The sequence below is a fragment of the Cucumis melo genome, chromosome 6, assembly GCF_025177605.1.
Source record: "Cucumis melo cultivar AY chromosome 6, USDA_Cmelo_AY_1.0, whole genome shotgun sequence".
Taxonomy (NCBI): Eukaryota; Viridiplantae; Streptophyta; class Magnoliopsida; order Cucurbitales; family Cucurbitaceae; genus Cucumis; species Cucumis melo.
Genome location: NC_066862.1, coordinates 6,883,162 through 6,903,576, shown reverse-complemented (window position 1 = coordinate 6,903,576; position 20,415 = coordinate 6,883,162). Strand labels below are relative to the sequence as shown.

At 28.2% G+C, this 20,415-nt stretch overlaps 2 protein-coding genes across 2 annotated transcripts; both read right to left on the bottom strand.

Annotated features, from left to right (window-relative positions):
- Positions 1-7,886: 7,886 nt before the first annotated feature.
- Positions 7,887-10,041, bottom strand: LOC103484026 (PTI1-like tyrosine-protein kinase At3g15890). Its single transcript, XM_008440921.3, has 4 exons — positions 9,862-10,041; positions 9,584-9,728; positions 9,199-9,461; positions 7,887-8,693 (listed from the first exon to the last, which is right to left on the bottom strand). The coding sequence occupies exons 1-4, from the start codon at positions 9,915-9,917 to the stop codon at positions 8,063-8,065; spliced, it is 1,095 nt and encodes a 364-aa protein (XP_008439143.1). The 5' UTR covers positions 9,918-10,041; the 3' UTR covers positions 7,887-8,062.
- An 8,615-nt stretch (positions 10,042-18,656) lies between these two features.
- On the bottom strand, positions 18,657-19,818 carry LOC103484025 (transcription factor bHLH36-like). The gene is made up of 3 exons (XM_008440917.3): positions 19,480-19,818; positions 19,044-19,382; positions 18,657-18,943 (listed from the first exon to the last, which is right to left on the bottom strand). Exons 1-3 carry the CDS (start codon positions 19,732-19,734, stop codon positions 18,872-18,874), a joined length of 666 nt encoding a protein of 221 aa, XP_008439139.1. The 5' UTR covers positions 19,735-19,818; the 3' UTR covers positions 18,657-18,871.
- Positions 19,819-20,415: the final 597 nt, after the last annotated feature.

The window sequence follows — 20,415 nt, the reverse complement described above, 5'->3', positions numbered from 1 at the left end:
AAAAAGTACATTCTGTAATAAATAATTGACAACTCCCCCAGCTCTATTAATGATGTAAAACTAAAAGGTTATGAACTCTTAAGACAGCTGTGAGTGAATATATTAATTACAAGATCAATTCAACTCTTTTTATCGGATTGGATTGGATTGAAAAATTTGAATCAACCCAACCCAATCCATCTCAAATTAATAATATATATATATATATATTTACTTATATTTATATTATAGATATTTTATTGTTTATTTAATATTTATGGATAATGTTTGAAAGGTTGAACTTATAGTTGTTTGAAACTTTGAATTTATGGATGTTTGTATTTTTTGATGTGAGTATTTATCAACATCGTACCACAATTTTAAACGACAAACATTAGGAATGACAAAATAATAGTACAATCCAACAACCCAATCCAATCCAACCTAACCCATATTTTAAGGATTGTCAACCCAACCAACCCAAAAAATATAAGTTGGATTAGAAATGTCCCACAACCCAAGCCAATCTAACGCTCTACTCTCCTCTTATAAAAAAAATAAAAATAAAGTTCGATTAATGAATAAAATTTTGACAAGATTCACTTTTGACCAAACACTAAGTTGAATTGTTGGGCCTAAAAGCCAACTACGGCTCAAGGCCACCTTAAGGCCCATGAAAAATTGCACGAATACTATTTATCAAATAGGGGTTTTACTCTTCATTCTGTATTGTTTTATTTTGTCTTATACACTCATCACATTATATATTACAATTTCTATAACTTGTGTGTCGTCCTTTGTTGTGAGACCACATTCGCATTCAAATTGTTAATCATACTTTATGTCGATATTTTAATTTGTTCAATATAAAGAGCAATGTTGAAGTCAACTTTGCTTATGTTGATCTTCATTATTAGATATCGAAAGTTCAATCTTCTATCATATAATTGTTATATTAAAAAGAATTTAAAGTCCGGTTCCTTTTGTTTTCACAAGTATATTTCTTTAAATTGTTTTAATATTTATTGAAATTTTATCAAAAGAATGATATCTTCTGCTGTAACTTTAAAAATAAAAAACTTTAAACAAGATACTAATTAAAGTTGAAGGCAAAATAGCTAAGTAGGTTTAATATCAAACGTACCGAATACTCGGTTTGTTCTTATAAATAATTTTATTAAAATATAAAACATCATATCACAATTTTAGTGTTTTTTGTAAACAAAGATGTATGTCATAGGTTATGGTGTATAAATATGTTATAGCTTAACTTCATGTTTGATTAGTATGTTTTCTTTCTAAGTGTGAGACTTGTTCTCAATAAAATTTAGATTATTCATAGGTGTGAGATTTATTATGATCTCAATGAAATTTAGGTTCTCCATAAATGTGAGACTCACTCTCAATAATAAAATTTAGGCTCTTCATAGGTATGAGAATATGAGAGAATGATCATTTTAAGTCTTAGATTCTCTAATGAAATGTAAACTCCTCCTAAATATGAGATCTCCCACCTTTCACATACTAATTTGACTCCTCTTCGGTATGTATAAGAGTATTTGTGAATGATCACTTAGGCTTCTCTAAATATGATACCCTCTCTCAATCTAACTTCTATTTTCCTGATCACTTTAAATAAAGACCACTTCATTTGAAAATTTAATTAGTCTCCCTCTAAGATTGAGAATTCCCTTCTCAAGTTGTAGTAGAACGATTCAATAAAATTTAAAGAAATAACATTCAAGATTGATCGACGCTAGCAAAAGCTTCGTAATCACATAGATTGATACACTTGTGTTCAACACATGTCAATGAATTAAAATCATCTTTAAAAGCAACTAATCCTAAAATTGATCAAAACCACTATATATATATATATATATACACACACACACACATGTGGGAAGCTTTTGAGGAGAATTTCAAGGAAAACATAAATCATCCGTGCAAGGAAAAAATCAACAAAGTACGAAATTAAGCAAATCAATCTCCTAGACAAATAATAAGGAAAATAATATTTTACGGAATAATGTGTCTTTGAAGATATGTCGCAAAGGATATACACTACGCATGTCAACATATGCAAGAAGACCCATTTCCAAGGCAAAATCAACACTATAGATAATATATTACAAAACTATATTATTCAAGTTTTATTTGTAATCATTATCGTAAAATATTAAAAAATGGAACAGCACATCGCTCTCTCTCTTTGCCTCTCCAACAGCCCAACCACCGCAACTGTGCCTATCATTGTCGGAATCTGCAGAGTCTCTTATTGTACAGGATCAAAATGACGGATCCTCTCATTAACTACCTTCCACTTGAGATCAACCACTCCATTTATGTCAAAATTAAGCTCACTTCAACTTTTAAAAGGTACAACTTTCCTGTCGTTTTCACCACACTAATTTCTTTCCTCTCCTTTTCAACTATCACGTCTACTTCCAAAATGGCATACTTCAAATTCCTCCCTGGATCTACAAGATTGAAAGAAAAGAATTTGCCCTTCACCTAGACAAATTTTCAAGGTCCACTCATTACTGGGTAACAGAAACAGATTCTCACAAGTCTTTTTCCATTGAAGTCTCTCCCAATGCGCTCTAGACTGGATCAGAAGCACTCTAAAAACTTCGATAGCTACCCCAAGCTCCAACCGTTTCTTCTTGAAAACAAGAAACTCCAAACACTACATTTGGATCAGAAAAATCAGGAATGGAAATGGTTGTATTGCTGAAATCTTCAGAGTGGATCATAAAAATCGTAAGTCTTGCATTCTTATTCCTCAAGGACTAGATAAAAGTGGGTGGGTCTCTTTTCTTTCTATGATTACACCAAAAGTGGAGGTGGAAGCAAAAACTAGACCATCTATTTTGCCAAACAGTAGCCCGAATCACCGAATTTCTCCACCTATCAACTATCATAAGTGTTCTTATTCAAAAGCAGTCTCCGAAGGAAGCTCAAGTGACTCAAGCGACTCAAACTACTCTTCAAGTACAAGCTCCCCTGTGACCAACTCTTCTGTTTCATTGGAAAATGCAGTAGTTCTAGTGAGACATTTCTTCCATGATGATTGGCAAAAAACAAAGCACAACTTGAAAAAGCAAATTGAAGAAGATTTCACTTACATTGCTTTTCATGTTGAGAAGGCCTTGGTCAATTTCAAATCCCTTGTTCCCGCCAACTTACTTTGTTAAAACAGAGGTTGGTTTACTGTTGGTAAGTATCTTGTAAGATTTGAAAAATGGTCCACGTCGTTCATGCCACTCCAAAACTCATCCCAAGCTACGATGGTTGAACCACTTTCAGAGGCATTCCATTGCACATGTGGAACATGAGGACTTTCCAACAAATAGGTAAGGCTTGGGGGGGACTTATCAAAGTGGCCGAAGATACAAAATTAGGCAAAAATCTGATTGAAGCAAAATTAAAGATCAGATATAATTATTCAGGTTTCTTACTAGCAAATATCAAGATTTTTTATGGAGAAGGGAATAATTTCAGCATCTAAACAATTTCACATTCAGAAGGAAAATGGCTCATTGAAAGAAATGTTCAGCTTCACAGTACCTTCAAAAGACAGGCAGCAGCAATTTTTGATGAATTCAACTCCGATTCTGAGCAATTCCTTTTTGAAGGAATGAAGGCCATCTTGCCGGACTATCTGACCTCTACCTCCAGCAGCCGCAAAAGCATTAACACTGAGAAGGCAACTGCATTAATGACAATGTTGTCATGTCTGCAAAAACAACCAATGAAGCTGCTTCAAATGATAACAAATTAAATGCAATGGATACTAAATCAAGGCAAGCGAGTTCTTCGAAGATCACCAATGATGGCTTCTTGGACAAAAGGAAGAAAAAAGTTGACATTCCTTATGAAATTGATTATACATTAATTAAGGAGAAGCCCAAAAGAAAGGTATCATTCAATTCTCCAAGGAACAAAATCAATTTCTTTAACTCTTGCAACCGCTCTAGCCAATTATTCTCCAATTAGTAATTCACCTGAGAAAAAACAAAAAAAATCAGTGGAGAGAGAAGTATAAAAAAGAAATCTTCATCATTGCAGCACAAAATCAAAGCCAATCAAATCCAAGAAGACTTAAATATCCAGCCACTACAAATTGTAGCTAATGAGCTGTGTCATCAAGTGCCCGAGACGATGTGGAGCGGCTGACGTCTTCAAAATAAGTTAGTTTTTAAAATAAAATAGGAGCAACCACTAATCTTTTTTACGGTGTGATTGGACATCGAAATATAGTAAAATCCTTTTAAATAAAATCATTAAAAAATGGTCTGGAAAACTAAAGTTGAGTTCGAGAGTCATTTTTGTATGAGGAAGGTGTTAGCACCTCACAATACCCGTTTAGAAAACAGTGGCCAAATTTCAAATCTTGAATTGAAATTATTTTTTAATTTCTTTAAAAACTAATGTCTTATTTTACCGCTCATTACTCCAATATTTGAAGCAATGATCTCATAAAATAAGTGGAAAACATTCCATCAATTAGACTATGTTAAGAAAATCTTCTCACCTCAAGAAAGTGAGAAATTAGTACAATTTCTCAAAATCTGTCATAGAGATAGTCTTCTAATAAAGAGATTTTTTTAAAAACATTAATTAAAATCATTTTTTTCTTGGGATCAAATCTTGGACTCCCAAAGACGCGATCCCTCACCTCAAGAATTCTAGAAAATCGGACTTCTAAATTTTCTAGATTCTGTCGTAGGATTTTGTTTAAGAAAAACGGTATAAGTTATTAGAAAAATTGATTAAGAAACCTTATGAAATCATATATTAAATTTTGAACGTTTGAAAAACATGAAAAATTATAACTTTAAAAGAAAAAAATCTAAATGATTTAAAAAAAGTGTTTTGTAAAAGATTTTAAAACTTGGAGAATTTTAAATTAGAAGGATTTTAAAACTTAAAAATTTTAATCAGAAAGAGTTGAAAATTTTAAATAGGAAATAAAATGAGACTTAATATGAAAATTAGATAAGTAGAAACAAGAGTAAAAAAGAATCATAATAAATTATGCAAACACAAAATAACATATTGAGATTTTAATAAAAACATGTTGAAGATCGATCTCGGACTTCCAAAGAACCGATTTTTTCATTTTAAGAATTCTAAGAAATCAGACTCCCAAATTTCCTAGATTCCATGGTCGGGTTTTTTTAAAGAAAAATAATTTAAAATGTTAACAAACTTAAAAATTATTAGCAATAACATATTAAATTTACCACAAAAGAGGGAAAACAAAATATTAAATAACATATAAAAGACAAAAACATATTAAAGAAGCACTAATCAAGATGAGAAAAATATTAAAGGAGAGGTAACCAATATGAGAAAATACTAATGAAGCAATAATAAATGCTATAAAAAGAAAAAAGAATTAAATAAATAAAAATACTAATTATATATAAAAATGTAAAGAAACAATATATAGAAAATAAAGCTTAAAAATAAATTAATAAAGGAAAGACATAATAATAAATAAAAAATAGATAACGATAAGGTAAGAAGAAATATGTAATAAAAAAAGAACTACAAAAGAGAAACTCACATGATAATAAATAAATAATTATAAGAGAAATAAAAGTAGAGAAATAAGAATAATAATAATAATAATAATAAGTAAATATTTAATCATTTAGTCTTTTTTTTCATTTGTTTTATGGAAGATTGAAAAAAGATAAATAAAATAATTAAAATAGTAAGAATAATGAAAAATAGAGAACTTTGAAAGAAAATAAACAAAATAATAAAAAGAGGAAAAAGAAAAAAAAAAAAAAAAGAAAAGTTTAAATCACAATACACTAAAGTTATTTGTTGGTGAGGTGTGGATCATTATAACCAAAACCCTACCATACACCCTAACGGATAATAATAATAATACTAGTAATAAATATAACAATAATAATAATACAAACATTTTTTTTGTTATATCTTTTTCTTTCTCTCTCTTTTATAAAGAGAAGAAAAAAAAGGTTAAAAAAACCTTTTTTTTTTTTATAGGATAACAGTAAAAAGAAAAGTGGCAAAAAAAAAAACTATATAAATATAGGAAATTTTCCTTATAAATTTTTTCTTTCTTTCTCTCTGCGTTTAAATAAGAGAAGAACAAAAAAAAAAAAAAAAATAAGGATTCAATCTTAAAGGAAATTGACTCTTGTATGAGGTGCAAATCATTAGGAGTAAATTCCTACCCAATGCAACCTCCAACTAAGTTTTTTCTTGTATTAGGTTTAGGGTAAAGAAAGAAAGACAAATAATTAAATAAAATAAAAATGATAAAACGAAAAAACTTGACAAACCACATTTTATAGAGAAATAGGTTTTTTTAAAAAAAAAAATTGGTAGATATTCTCTCTGAACATTTTTTTTTCTATAAAGATTTTTTCTAAAACAATTTTTTTCTCCCCTTCCAAATGACCAAAGGTTCTTATTTATAAAATGGGGTATGCCACAAATTAAGAAATTTTAATAAGTATAAAATCAAATTAGATATTATGTAATTTTATTAATTTTCTTTTTCTAAAATAGTAAAAAAGTGATATTAAAAAATTTTGTCCAAAATAAAATTTATTTGTTTTTCCTAAAATGATAAATAAAAAAATTGTATAAAGAAATTAATTTATTTTTTTCCTAAAATGATAAAAATAAGTCAAAATTGATTTGATTTTTTTTTTAAAAAAATAATAGATATTCTTGTTAATGGTTTTATTTTTCATTTTAATAAAAGATTTTTAAAAAATTATAAAAAATTTATATTATTACAAAAAATTTTACTTTTTTTCTTTTTAAAAAAATAAATAAAACCTTAACCAATACTACAATTACTGGATATATTTTAAAGAATAATAAAAATAATTGTAGGATGAAATTAGATGGCTACATGGTTCTCACCTCTTTCTCCACTGCAGCGGGGCAACGCAACTTTGGTCTTCTCTACAACGGGAGCTCAATTGTTCTTTCTACACGCGAGATTTTGATTCCTCCTTTCCTACATCTCCTCTCTAACGAATTACTCCAACAAGCATAATAAGGTCATCCTCATTGGGATTATTGCAATTTTATGGAGTAATTGGATTGAGAGGAACGATTGAGTTTTTGGTAGCTTCCACTATCATAAAACACAATTAAGTATGGGGGAGGATTGTAGAAATTACATAGGCTCTTGGTGCAATAGAGATCTTTCTTTCAAAAACTATTTGATTGCTACCATATCCTTTAATTTAAACGCTATTTGTAATTAATCTCTCGGGATTCTCTCTAGTCCCTGTTCTTTATCAATAAAACTGTGGCGGTTTGCTTGATCTTAAGCTTCCTTGTGAAGTCTTAGGTTTCCAGTTCTCACGGTTTCTTTTCAGAAAAAAGTTTTATTTGTAATAAGTCAATCATATTAACAAAAACAAATAACTCTCCAACAACAACTAGCTTGCGAAATTCCAATTTTGAAAAATCTTATCCATTATAAATATTATAAAAAATATATACATGATTGATCAATTCTTTTCTCACAATTACAAACCTTTAATTACGAAAATAAGAGGACCCCTTTTCCAAAAACAACATCATATACAAGTCAACGGTGAAATTAGTTAGCCAAACGTTGGGATTGGACCCTCTCATAAATATTTATGTATATCTAGCTAACTTACATTGATATCAATTCAAGTGATAAAATCTCCTTATAAATGGGAAATAAAATATAAAACTATTCCCAATTTTATTTGCTTGGTCTATTTGAATTAGCCTATTTAATTGTTCTAATCCAAACGAAACGGCTCATATATGTTTCTTTGATAGAAAGATATGTACATAATTTAAAGGAAATAATTAAATGAGATGATGGTTGCATGAAAACTACCCTTATAAGAGAAAAAGAAAAAAAAAAAAAAAAAGCAAGTCAAATTTGTCTCCTTCTCCCTTTTTCTCCATTAATTAATTACATATCTTATATTATATATAAATACAAAATATTCTTCAAAAGGGCCAAGAATTGCAAACCCCAATTTCTGAAAATTTATCAAATTAAGTAATTGGAAAATACTAATTAACTTAATAATTTTCACCTCCATATCCCACCATCGTCAAATTGCTGTTTCCCAAGCTCTTCACGATCTGTATGATTCTTCTCATAATTTTCTTCATCTTGATCTACATGAGGAGTTTCATTATTTTTGAGATGAGGCATTTCTTTCTTTGTACTCAAGCCATCCTTAAGCCAAGCAACCACTTGTTTCATACTCGGACGACTCTCAGCATTCCCATCAGTGCATCTTAAGGCAATGGTCACAATAGATTTCAAGTCATGAACATCAAAATTTTGGTTCAATCTTGGATCAGCAATTTGATCAAAATCTTCGGTTTGAGCATATGGAGTGGCCCATTGAACAATATCTCGTTTCGTGCCATTTGGAAGCTTTTCTAATGGCTTTCGACCACTAACAATCTCTAAAAGTAAAATCCCAAAACTGTATACATCGCAACTTTCTGCAACCTTTCCCCACATGGCGTATTCGGGAGCTAAATATCCTAAAGTTCCTTTAACCCTTGTGGTTAAATGCGAAACCCCATCCGGTATCAGCTTTGCAAAACCAAAATCAGCAACTTTTGCTTCGAAATCCGAGTTCAAAAGTACATTACTTGCTTTTATATCTCTGTGTATTATGTGAGGTTGCGCCTCATGATGTAAGTACCTTCATCCCAATAACACAAAATTTTCTCAATTAAACAAATTAAATAACAGAAATGGACGGGACTCATTTTCATGCATCTTCTTCTATCATATATTAGGAAAACAATTTAAAATACAATATATCTTTTACAAAAGAAAAAACTTCGGGGCATTTATTTTTGTGTGGCTCAAATTGCACACCAACCAAAATTTGTCATTTGACAAGATTTTTTTCTTTCTAAACCCATTGATTATTTGTTTTTACTTTTTTGAAAAATAGGAGGTATATATGAGATTAAATAATGTAAAGTAAGTTGTGTTTTTCTCGATAATAAAGTTTGTCATGTGACAATTTGTGATTAAACATTTGGTATGAGTTGTAAGAACATAGATGCACTTCGAAGATATTTTTATTAAACCTCTAGTGTGAACTAGTGTGAACTGTACGAAAATTTGTTACGATGAAAGTTAAGTTTTTTATTTTGACTGGATAAAAGTGATTTTAAATAAAAAGAAAGTTTACTCACGATAAGCCTTCGGCTGCTCCAATGGCGATGTTCACTCTTCTCTTCCAATCTAAAAGACATTGATCAGCTAATTGACCATGTAAATGGGAAAGCAAGCTATGATTTGGCATGTAATCATATACAATAAGTCTTTCTTCTCCACCAGCATAAAATCCTCTCAAACCCAACAAATTTTCATGTCTAACCCTAGCAAGAATCTCCACTTCAACTGCAAACTCCATCTCTGCCTTTGCTGTCATGGCCTTCAATCTTTTCACCGCTATCTGCATAACAACAACATCTTTCATCAAATCAACTCAACAAAAACAATTGAGACAATCTGGCACTAACCGAAGAGTTATGATAAATTTAATCCAAGAAAAATGTTGTATTGATAATTACATACGTCGACACCTTTACTCGTTCGACCCCAATAAACACTTCCAAATCCTCCTTCACCAATCTTGTTATCTTTGTTGAAGTTATTTGTGGCTTGAAGAAGCTCCTTGAGAGTGTAGATTTCCCATGGATAATCTATGCTCTCGTTCATACTAATTTAAAGAAAGGATAAAAAAGGTAAGATTTGATTCTCAACCATTTCAACAAATAAAATGAATCTTGCTTAGATTATATCAAAGATATCAAATTCTTCATGTAGAATAATGGATTCTATAAAGCATATACCTTTTTTGTGATTTATTCTGGTGGCCACCAATGCAACTAAAGCAACTCCAAACCATTTTCAAGAGAAATCAAGAACAAAAAATGCAATAAATAATATAATTAAGCTGGCAGCTGAGAATAATTATGGTTTTTTTTTCTTTTTTCTAAACAGATTAGAAAAGGGTTTGTTCTATTTCAAATGAAAACATATAATTTTCTGAGATAGCAAAGCAAAAAGGAGGAGTCTTTTATGTGGAAAACAAAAGGGAGAGAGCCCTTGGGAAGTCAAGGGGAAATTTGTTAATACAAATATATAATTATATTGTAAGGGCAGTTCCTATTGGTTATGTAATTTAGTGTTTGTTTATAAGCTTTTGTCCAGCTGTATGTAATTATCATTGGAAATGTCAAAAATATGTAGCCTTTTTTTTAAAAAAAAAATAATGTTATGAGAAAAGAATATTTTGGACATCATTCTGCTTCATAATACTAAAATAATTAGGAATAAATCAACGGTACATAAGTGGTGATGTATTCCATTATTTTAATGTTGGGAGTGATGTAATTTGTTGCACTTTGATAATGGAAATTCCTAATGTCTTCACAAATTGAAGTTCTTAATTTAATTATTCCATATGAACCTTTTGTTTAGCAAACGATTAATTTAGGATTTTTAGTATTGAATAATATTAAAGTTGAATCAAAGGTAATGGTACTCAATTATTTACAATGAAAGAAAAAGTTGATTCTACCATAAAGCCACATGCAAAAGCTAAGGCTTGGTTCCAAGAGGAAACTTCTTTGGTAGATATATTTGATTTTAATTTAATTAGTTAATTAGATTTTTTTTTTATGAAAAAAAAATATGATCTTCAAATTTGTTGGTATGTTCTTGACAATACCCCATGCATGCATCCGTTAAAAGTTTTGTTTTCTAATTCACTTTTGACGAGTATTTTTAAAATAAAGTTTTGAAAGAGTCATTTTGGTTTCGAGAAATTGTCTAAGAATTTCAAAAAAAAAAAATTAGAAAATATGAAAATCATGATGAACAAATTAGACAAAACAAGCATAAAAAAGAACTAAATGATGTTGGATATATTTGGATTTGAAAATTAGGGACCCAATTGGTTAACCTATAATATCAAAATTAAAAAACCCCATCAATTTGACAACACAATCCTAAAAGAAAATGATTAGATTTGGATTACCTTTTCATTGAAGACCAAAAGATCGTAAGAACAACTAGTATCTTACTTCAAGTTTAAATACTTCTACACACAAGTAATTGAACTAACTAAATGGTTCTTGGCATGCAACTCTTACATTTAAAAATTGCAAAAAAAAAAAATGATGATTTTGAGACTTTGTCATCGACCATAGAATTTTCATTTATAGAAATCCTCAAAACTCAAAATATCAAAAACTCTCTAAAACAACCTAATAGTAAGACTTAAATAGATTCTCAATAAAAACCTTAATGCATTGTAAAAAAGATTTAATCATCCCTACTTAAATGTTACAGGAAAGGATAAGATTGAAAAATTACTAATATTAGACTAAAATAATTAATTATAATTTAATTAATAATTTGATGTTTGAGTGATTCATATCACTAAAATTAATCTTTAATAATTATTTGCGTTCTATTTAGTAATTATTTAGTTTTTAGTTACAGGGTTGCGCCTCTGTTTAGTAATTATTTAACTTTTAGTTACTTCTTTTTTTTTAGTTTTTTCAAATTTAAACATTGAAAAAGGATATTCTTATACTTAATTTTTAAAAACGAAAAACTAAAAAAAAAAAATATATATTTTGTGGACAACACCTTAACTTTTTATTTTCTAAAATTATGTTTAATAAAGAATGTGATTATTAATGTCCCGAATATCGTTAGAACCACTAGAGAAGCATGTATACCAACTTAAAGGTCATGTTACTGTTTTACCCATTTTCAAGAAATTTAAATAAAATTATGTTTAATAAATTACTATTATCTATTATTTTTTTAACTTTTTTTTAAAAGTTACTATTTAAAAAAAAATTGGGATTTTGGCTCGTAATTTGAAGATTTTAGTTAATACATTAAAGATAGATTATTGGTGGATCTCTTTTTTTTCTTAAAGGAAACAGAGAGGTACAGTGATTAATCACTATACCACAATTCATTAATATTTGGCAAAGTTACAGATGTTTATATTGGTGAGGGACCATATTACAAACATTTCTTTAACAATGCCTTGTAGTTTAAAGATATTACGGTTTAGTTGTAGTCTTTGAACATTGAGTTTTTGCTAGACCACCTACCAACTAGAGAGCCTATGATTATTGGTGGATCTCTTGATCCTACTATCATCTGGTTTCTTGTTTTAAAAAATTTAAACAAATTATTTAAAAGAAAAGAAACATAAAAAAAAACCCTTTAACCTTCTAGATTTTCAGATATGTCAAATTATATGTCATATATATATATATGATATATAAGTAAGAAAAATTGTTTCAGCTCAAATGACAAAACTGTTTATAATATTTATAAATTTCATGACAATTTTAATTTCTATTAGTGATAGATTGTAATAGACTCAAATAAACATCTATCAATGTCTAGTTATATGTAGATGTTTGTCTAGCTTTATCACACAGGAAGTTATAAATAGAAAGTAAATTTTGCTATATTTGTAGACAAGTTGTTTTAGTTTCCTCTAATTGAAAATATTTCTTAATAGTTTACCAACAATCATTATCAAAATATATATAGAAGATAAATATGTCATCCAAAGTTTGCAAAATTTCACGACACATTTCAATAATAAAAAATCGAACACAATAAAATCAAATAGGGTTATTTTGATTGACGAAAGAAAAAAAATGTTTTTATAAAAAACTCATTTATATTTAAACATTTTTGATAAAAATTGTTTACTTTAAAATACACTTCAAAACTATTTTAAATGATTAAAATACACTTCAAAAACTATTTTAAATGATTGTCCAATGATGCTCAAATTTTGTTTAAAATTATTTTTAAATTAAACGATTGAAAATATATTCTCAACATTAGTAATTACAATTATTATTATTATGTATATACTTGTATAAATCAAGCATTATTAATGATTTATATCAAAGCTATATGAAATAAGGATTATATGAAATAAGTATATAGTAGAGTTTGAGCCTCCTTATTTTCCTAATTTTGTAAAACTAAATGTGGTGATGGTTTTTTATTTCTTTTGTCTTTACATTCTATAAAATGATTTCTATTTTCTAGAAAGTCATTAAAAAATTTAAGTCAAAATTTACATAATATTCTAGTTCTCAAGTTTCCTTAAAATTTTAGTTTGGTATGGAAAATAATACTGATAGGGCTACCCATTGATTGCATTTTTTTAAGTGTGGTGCAGCTAAGGTATAGGGTATATGTTAGTTAATGTCTCCTAAATTAATCATTAGGTCAACCATTCCCCCATTTATTTATTTATTTATTTCCTCCTTCACTGATTCATTTTAAAATTCTAATAGACTTTGTTATATTTATAATTTTTTAAAAATGTTGTGATATATTAAATTATAGGGTCTTTTCAAAAATATAAAAAAAAAGCTGTAAAGTATTTACATTGTATAGAACAATTCCAAAAATGAAAAAAAATTCTAGAGGCTCGTGTAAAATATCAAAAATACCCCTTCAACAACGTTTAATTAATTGGGTACACAATCGTTTAGATTTGGCTACACGATCGTTTAGATTTAGAGTTCCAACCTTAAAAAAAAATTTAAAATTTGGTACACGATCGTTTAGATTTGGGGTTCTAAATCTAATTTTTTTTTTCAAAATTTGGTATACGATCGTTTAGATTTGGCTACACGATCACCCAAATCTAAACATTTTTTTTTTCAAAATTTGGTATAAACGATTTTTTTCAATATTCTTTTTGCACAATCTTTTAGTTTTGGGTTACTCTAATTTAAATGTCTAACCAATTTTTCTAAGATTTTTTATACACTGTATGTTTAAAAAAGAAAAGAAGAAAGACTACATAATGAAAAGAAAAAAAGAAACAGGAATAAAAAGAAATAAAAAAGAAAGATGAAAGAAATGGAGAAAGATAAAAAAATAACAAATAGGAGAAAATGATGGAAGACCAAATCTGGAATATTAAAAAATGGCAAAATTTATGTATTTAGGAAAGTTTCCCTTAAATTATTATTTCTAAAATTGTTACTAACACTTTTTTTTGTTGTACTAATTAGAATTTTCTCTTAAAAATTTTAAAATTTTAACATTTGAAACACCTAAACTTTTGATTGATTGTCTAAATCTAAAACTATGAAAAACAGTGTGTCCCAAGATAATTGAGATATATGAATAATAATGGTGATCATCAATGGGTTTACACATTAAAAAAAGATGGTAGAGGCCCAAATCAAGCCCATTAACAATTCGTCCCATAGGGCTAAGATCAATCTTTCATTTTTGCTTATACCCTTCTTGTGCTAAATTTAATTTTCCAATTTTATATTTCACACATTATTCATCAATTTAATTTCACCAATCAAGTTTAATTTACTAATGTCAAGGCTGTCAATTAGTACTAAAGTAAACCTGTTTTTACAATGGGAGGTAGTGATTAAATATTTGATATTTTAGACAAATACACCACCAATATGTAATATCTTAACCACGATATAAGAAAATTTGAATATAGTAACAATGGAAGCATCATAGCTATAAAATATTTTAAAACTTTACGTATATTTCGGGAGTGATGATCATATCTTTTCAAAAACCAGAGAGAGTTTTTTCTTTCTTCACTTCAAAGAGCCTATTGTTTCTCCCTAATCAAATAAACCATAAACCTGCACCAATAAATTTATTAAAATTACTCCCTAAAATATTCTTTACAGAGGATAGTGGTACGTTGGTGAAAATTTCACCATAGTTGTACGCAAGTTTATTTAGACTTCTTTTACTAATTATTTAGTTTTAAATTTTTGAAATTTTAGTTTATCACATCGTTACATTCACTCGTTAACGTCTATATTCTATTATCCACTTTATAAGAAAATCCCCAGATCCTTGTAATAAAGTAACCTCGTTTGAATGTCCACCAACACCAAACATTTGCATGGCTGGTTCTCATTTCTTTTTGTTGCTTTTGAATATTGTATGTTATATATATACACTTTGAATGTAATCCCAGATAATATGTAATATGTATTAAGCTCACCAACTTTTTGGGTCCTAGTTGAGATCTTCTAATTTATAGAATCAGATTTGTTCTTATAATCAAATTAAAAGTATAATGGTTGTTGATACTTATTGTCTCTATCATCAATAAATTCTTCTACTTAATAATGGTGAGATACGTATCATCTTAAAAGAAAAAAAAGCATACACTTTAAACAAACAAATCCTAATCATTCTCACACCACATCTAAAATTTTCAATATAATTTAAATGATTAGCTTTAGAAATTTTAAATTTGCACGTAAAATTTACATTCAACTATAATTATATAATACATATTCTTGATTTTGAGGTGTGATGAGAGTGTTATGTACGTGTGAACCTAGTTGAGATATTTCAGTGTACCTACTGATTCAATTCTAACATTTTTAAAAGCTATCAAAAAAAACTATATAACACAAAAATGTCAAGCTAAAGTGATCAACATATATAATTCGATATAGTACCGACGAAGCTAAGAATTCGAAGGTTCAAATCTCTCGATTGTCAAAGTAAATCACAAAAATCAAGTCATAAAGAATGCCCTAAAACACCATATATAATAATTTAAAGCCACATTAATTATTTGCTCGGGAGTATATATATATAGTTCGGTTTCTTTATGCTTCAACTAGCTCTATAATTATATGCTTTGTGTTGGTCATGAAAGCCTTTAATTTAGTGTTCATATGCTCATACATGAAGCTTTTTTGAAGGAATCTGGGAATTTCTGAAAAACAATAAAAAACACAGCTAACAATCTGATTTAAAGCTTTCTTAACAAATGTGGAAGAGTAATCTAAACTATTTAATTATCACAATTCAGACAAGCACAGTGCATATATACATATAATCCATCAGTGTTCAATTGAAAGAAATGTTAAATGTGAATGGAATTGGAATATTTATCTACCTCTAATATTAACGCATAAACAACCAACAACCAAGAAGTAAACACTAAACGTAAATTGAAATCTATTAATAACTTGTAAGGATTAGAACTAAAAAGTGCCATTGCAGAAATATGTTGAATTTATTATATGTTGCATTATTTCACATCTACAAACCTGTAATAAGTAATACATATGTCAATCGTTATAAAACTTTAAAAGTCTTGTTTGACAAACGTTTTTATTTCTATTCCTTATTTCTTATTTTCAAAATTTAAGAAACGTTTCTAAAAATCGAGAAAAAAATAGAATCCTATTCCTATCTTATTTGATTGCTTTGGCTTAAAATCTCTGGTTAGAAGACAGGTCTACATTTACATTTAGCCTAAAGATCTTGAGCTCACAATTCCCAACTTTGATGGTTTTTTATTTCTATTTCTTAACTTCTTTTATTTCTTTCTTCTTTTATTAATTTTTTCATACTTATATGTTTAATATTTTTAATCTATCTTATTCTTAATTTATTAATTTTTTATATTTCTTAATTATTTTTTCTCATAGTCTGTAGAACTAAAAACAAATATGCAAAGAATTTACGAATAAAAGCTTGATTGAAAGGAGAGATCTAGAGGCACGCGAATAAAGGCTCAAAGAATTTGAGATTGAATTTCGAATTTGAGATGAATAAGGAGGATTTCTGACGACCGAGAACAGACTCATGAATTCTACTAAAACGAGTTCATTGAGTTGAGGCGGTATAATGGAATTTCGTACAACACTCCTTTTGGTGGAGTCTGTCTCCAGGACTCTGCTGATACAAGGTTAGAAGCTGCTAACGAACGAAGGGACGAAGAAGATGAGGTATTGTCTTTCTTGGGATGCGGTAAGGCCACTATCAAAGGAGGTTCAAATCCTTCAGTCCTATCTAATTCCATTTTGAGATACATTCAATGAGATTCGATTCCACCCTTTCAAATTCATAACAATTCTTCCTTTTACGGGCGGCTAATAATAAGGATGAAGGGTTCAATCTTGTAAGAGAAGTGGATCTCAAAGTTCTTTAATCTTTCATATACAAGTTTTTTTTTTTTTAATTTGTTTATATTTTCTTCTTCTCTTAATTTTTTCATAATTACATGTTAATTTAATTACGAACTTTAAAATTTTAATGTTTTAGATCCATGTATAATTTTATTTTCAAATTTAAAATCTAATTTTAAAAATTCTTTTTTTTATTTATCTATATTTATTTATATTTTATATTATCTTAATTTTAAATTTTAATCTTTTCAATATTTAAATTTATATATTATTTTTATCTTTCAAATTTAAATTGGGAATATGTTCATTTAAATATTTTCTAAATTTTATTTTTTAAATTTTAAATTTTGCAATGCGCATGTTTATATATTATTTTAAGTTTAAATTTATTACTTTTAGTATGATCGAAATTAGTTAGAATTTTACGTTGTTTATATTTTTTACTAAGATAATCATTTAGCTTGTCTTTAATGTTTTACAACTACAATATTAACATAATAATATATTACAGCTGAATTTGAATCAACATCGTTTAATAGAAATGAATTGGATAAAAAACAATATTTCAAATCAAATTTCAATAACATATGATTAATAAAAATTATTGTATTACAGTTATTAATTTTAAATAAGATTTATGTGTATTTGATAATGTTAATGTTTTACTATTATTTTATATTTTAATGAATTCTATATATTATTTATTCATTACATAATTAAATTATATTTAAACTAAAAAATAAGCAACAGTATTAACAAAATAACACAAGAAACAATAAACAATAAATGATTCTCAAGCAAATTTATGTTTCGTTTTTACAAGAAACATAAAACGAAAATAGTTATCAAACATAGCCTCATTTTTTGTTTTAAGAAAAACAAGAAACAAGAAATAGGAAACAGCAAATGAGAACATTATCAAGTCGACTCTTAATTTGTTGCATCTACAAAGTTCTAAGAGAGAAGATTATATTGAAAGATTTTTTTTTTAATTTTATTTAAATCAAATTATATTGATCCCTTTTGTGGAATGAGAGTTTAGTTTGCTATTTTATTTTCTTGATCCTCTAGTCTAAATTAGTGGCCATATAGTCTTTTCTTTTTTAGAGTTCTAATCACAGGTTGGTTTTGTAATTAAGGCTGTGTATTTGAAAACCATTTATTTAAAACATTTACATATATCTTAAGAGAACAAAGGTTAGTTCATAGTCAAGCTTATCAAAAACAAACATAAGTTTAATAAACTTCAAAATATATATTTTTTTAAGAGGATACAAAACTAAAAGGAAAAGAGTGATGAGCAACTGTACTTGAATATCTCAATTAGCTAGCTAGATAGAGGCATTTATAGTAGTACTCGAACCATACCCTAAACCCAAAAGCGGATTTGCTAATATGAAAGGGAATTGACATGGAGAGCTAGAGAGAGACGAGTTCATACTCAGTTCAATTAAAAACAGGAGAGGCTAAAGAATAGTTTTCCAATTTATAAAATATTTGCATCTTGGCCTCTTGAAGTATAACCCATCAATGATAAACTTAACTGCACCTTCTATATGATTACCAAATTAAACAAATCTTCTCAAAATTGAAGACCTCATATAGCTGAAAATAAAAAGGTGCATCCATTGAAATTAAGCAGAGAAAAGTCGTAGATTTTGCTTAGAATCATAAATTATGACATACTTCACAAAACCTCCCTCATTCAAACTTTTTCTAATAAAAATACGAGAGAGAAGAATCAAAAGACACACCCAGATCACCTCTTAAATAAATTCACACATCTTTAGAAATCTTCATCACAATATCTCCTTCATTCAAGGAACACATAAAGATAAGAGAAATATATGAGTAAGTGAAGGTACCAAATTAATCACTCAGAATTGCAAACTTGATATAGTCTTTGCTTCAGTTCATGCAGATCAATCTTAGTTGAATCATCCACCTGAAAAACAAAAACAATCAACGACATAAGATAACAAAAAATCATACTATAAAAAAAAAAAGAAAATCAAATCCTCTCCAATAATAAATAATCAAACAACCTTTGTCTGAATGGTGTACAACATCCTTTCATTTAATTTGGTGGAAGAACAAGTTTCGATTTCAATACTTTGTTCAATCAAAACCCTCATCACTCCTGAAAGTTGAAAATTCTGCTCTGAAATAATACCATTACTTATCACAATCTCCAATCCTCCTGAATATTGCTTAATTACAACACAACTTGTAGAAGGAATATCATTATTGCAACTTGAGGATGATTCCAAATGCAGCCTCTTTACTATCGCATCTCTTTTAAGATGAAGCTCATTGATCTTCCCTCTTAAATATTCAATATAATTCACCGCTTCATCAACAATATCAACCCTACTACGCCTACCCTAAAATAATCAACAAATAATTACATAAATAATCAACAAAAATACAAGGTAATTAAAGCAAAAAGATGGGTTTTTTTTCTTTTCTTTTCTTTTTTACCTTTATAAATTCAAGAGGAAGCAAAGATCGAAGGTTGGTGAGAAGAGAGGCCATTTGTTTTCTTCTTTCACGTTCAACATCTCGGTGCATAATCTTCTTCTCTTCATTTTGAGTGGTTTCGTCAATTTTGTTGTTGGTATTAAGATTTTCACTACTGCCTCCTTCTTGGGACGAAATTAGTTGATAAGAAAAGAGATTTTGGAGATGGATTTGATAATTATCAATATCATGTGAGGAATCATTGAAGGGAAACATTTTTTTATGAGTGTGTGTGGGCAGTTGAAATTGGAGTAAGTAAATTTAAGATCATCGAAAAAGAGAGATGAAAAAAGTTAGGGCTTTTTTTTCTCTAACAATTTTGATTTAATTGATTTGTATTTAAATGTGATAAAAGTTTAATTTATGTTATTGTAGCAATCAAGGTATGTAGTGCAAAACGTGGAGTTAAAATTAAAGGTCACGTTTTTGACGACCTATTCTCTGCCGTAATTTGGGTTTCACATCGGGTGGACCATGACATGTCTGCTGCCCACAGTCTTCCAAATTGGCCATTTCTTCCCCCTTACCCAAAATCTAATTTGGCCTTTTTTTTATTTTTTCTATTTTGTCGATCCTAAATAGAGAGAGATATTCATCGATTGGTTAGAATTGATTTTTCATCCAAACTATCCACCGAAACGATTATGATCGGTGCTTAGTAAATGTTCAAACTAATCACTTCGACCATAAAAGGAGTGTAAATCTTTTTGAATTTTTTACAGTGTTGGTCAATTCGATTAATTTAAGCCTTTGAAATTTTTTTGCAATGTTGTCGGTTTGGATTTTTTCCAAATTCATATCAATCGATGATGAGGAGAAGTTGAAGTGCTTAAAACTAGACTCAAAAGCTTAGAAAATAGAGAGATCTATATAAGAGCGACAGGAATATTCAAAATG

Bases quoted from the DNA above. Each gene is read 5' to 3' on its own strand.
- LOC103484025 (XM_008440917.3), bottom strand. From the start codon at position 19,734: ATGTTTCCCTTCAATGATTCCTCACATGATATTGATAATTATCAAATC. The intron at 19,383-19,479 runs GTAAAAAAGAAA...TGATTATTTTAG, and splicing joins TTCCTCTTGAATTTATAAAG to GGTAGGCGTAGTAGGGTTGA. The intron at 18,944-19,043 runs GTTGTTTGATTA...TTTGTTTTTCAG, and splicing joins TGTACACCATTCAGACAAAG to GTGGATGATTCAACTAAGAT.
- LOC103484026 (XM_008440921.3), bottom strand. From the start codon at position 9,917: ATGGTTTGGAGTTGCTTTAGTTGCATTGGTGGCCACCAGAATAAATCA. The intron at 9,729-9,861 runs GTATATGCTTTA...TCTTTAAATTAG, and splicing joins CAGAATAAATCACAAAAAAG to TATGAACGAGAGCATAGATT. The intron at 8,694-9,198 runs GTGAGTAAACTT...ATTGGGATGAAG, and splicing joins GGAGCAGCCGAAGGCTTATC to GTACTTACATCATGAGGCGC.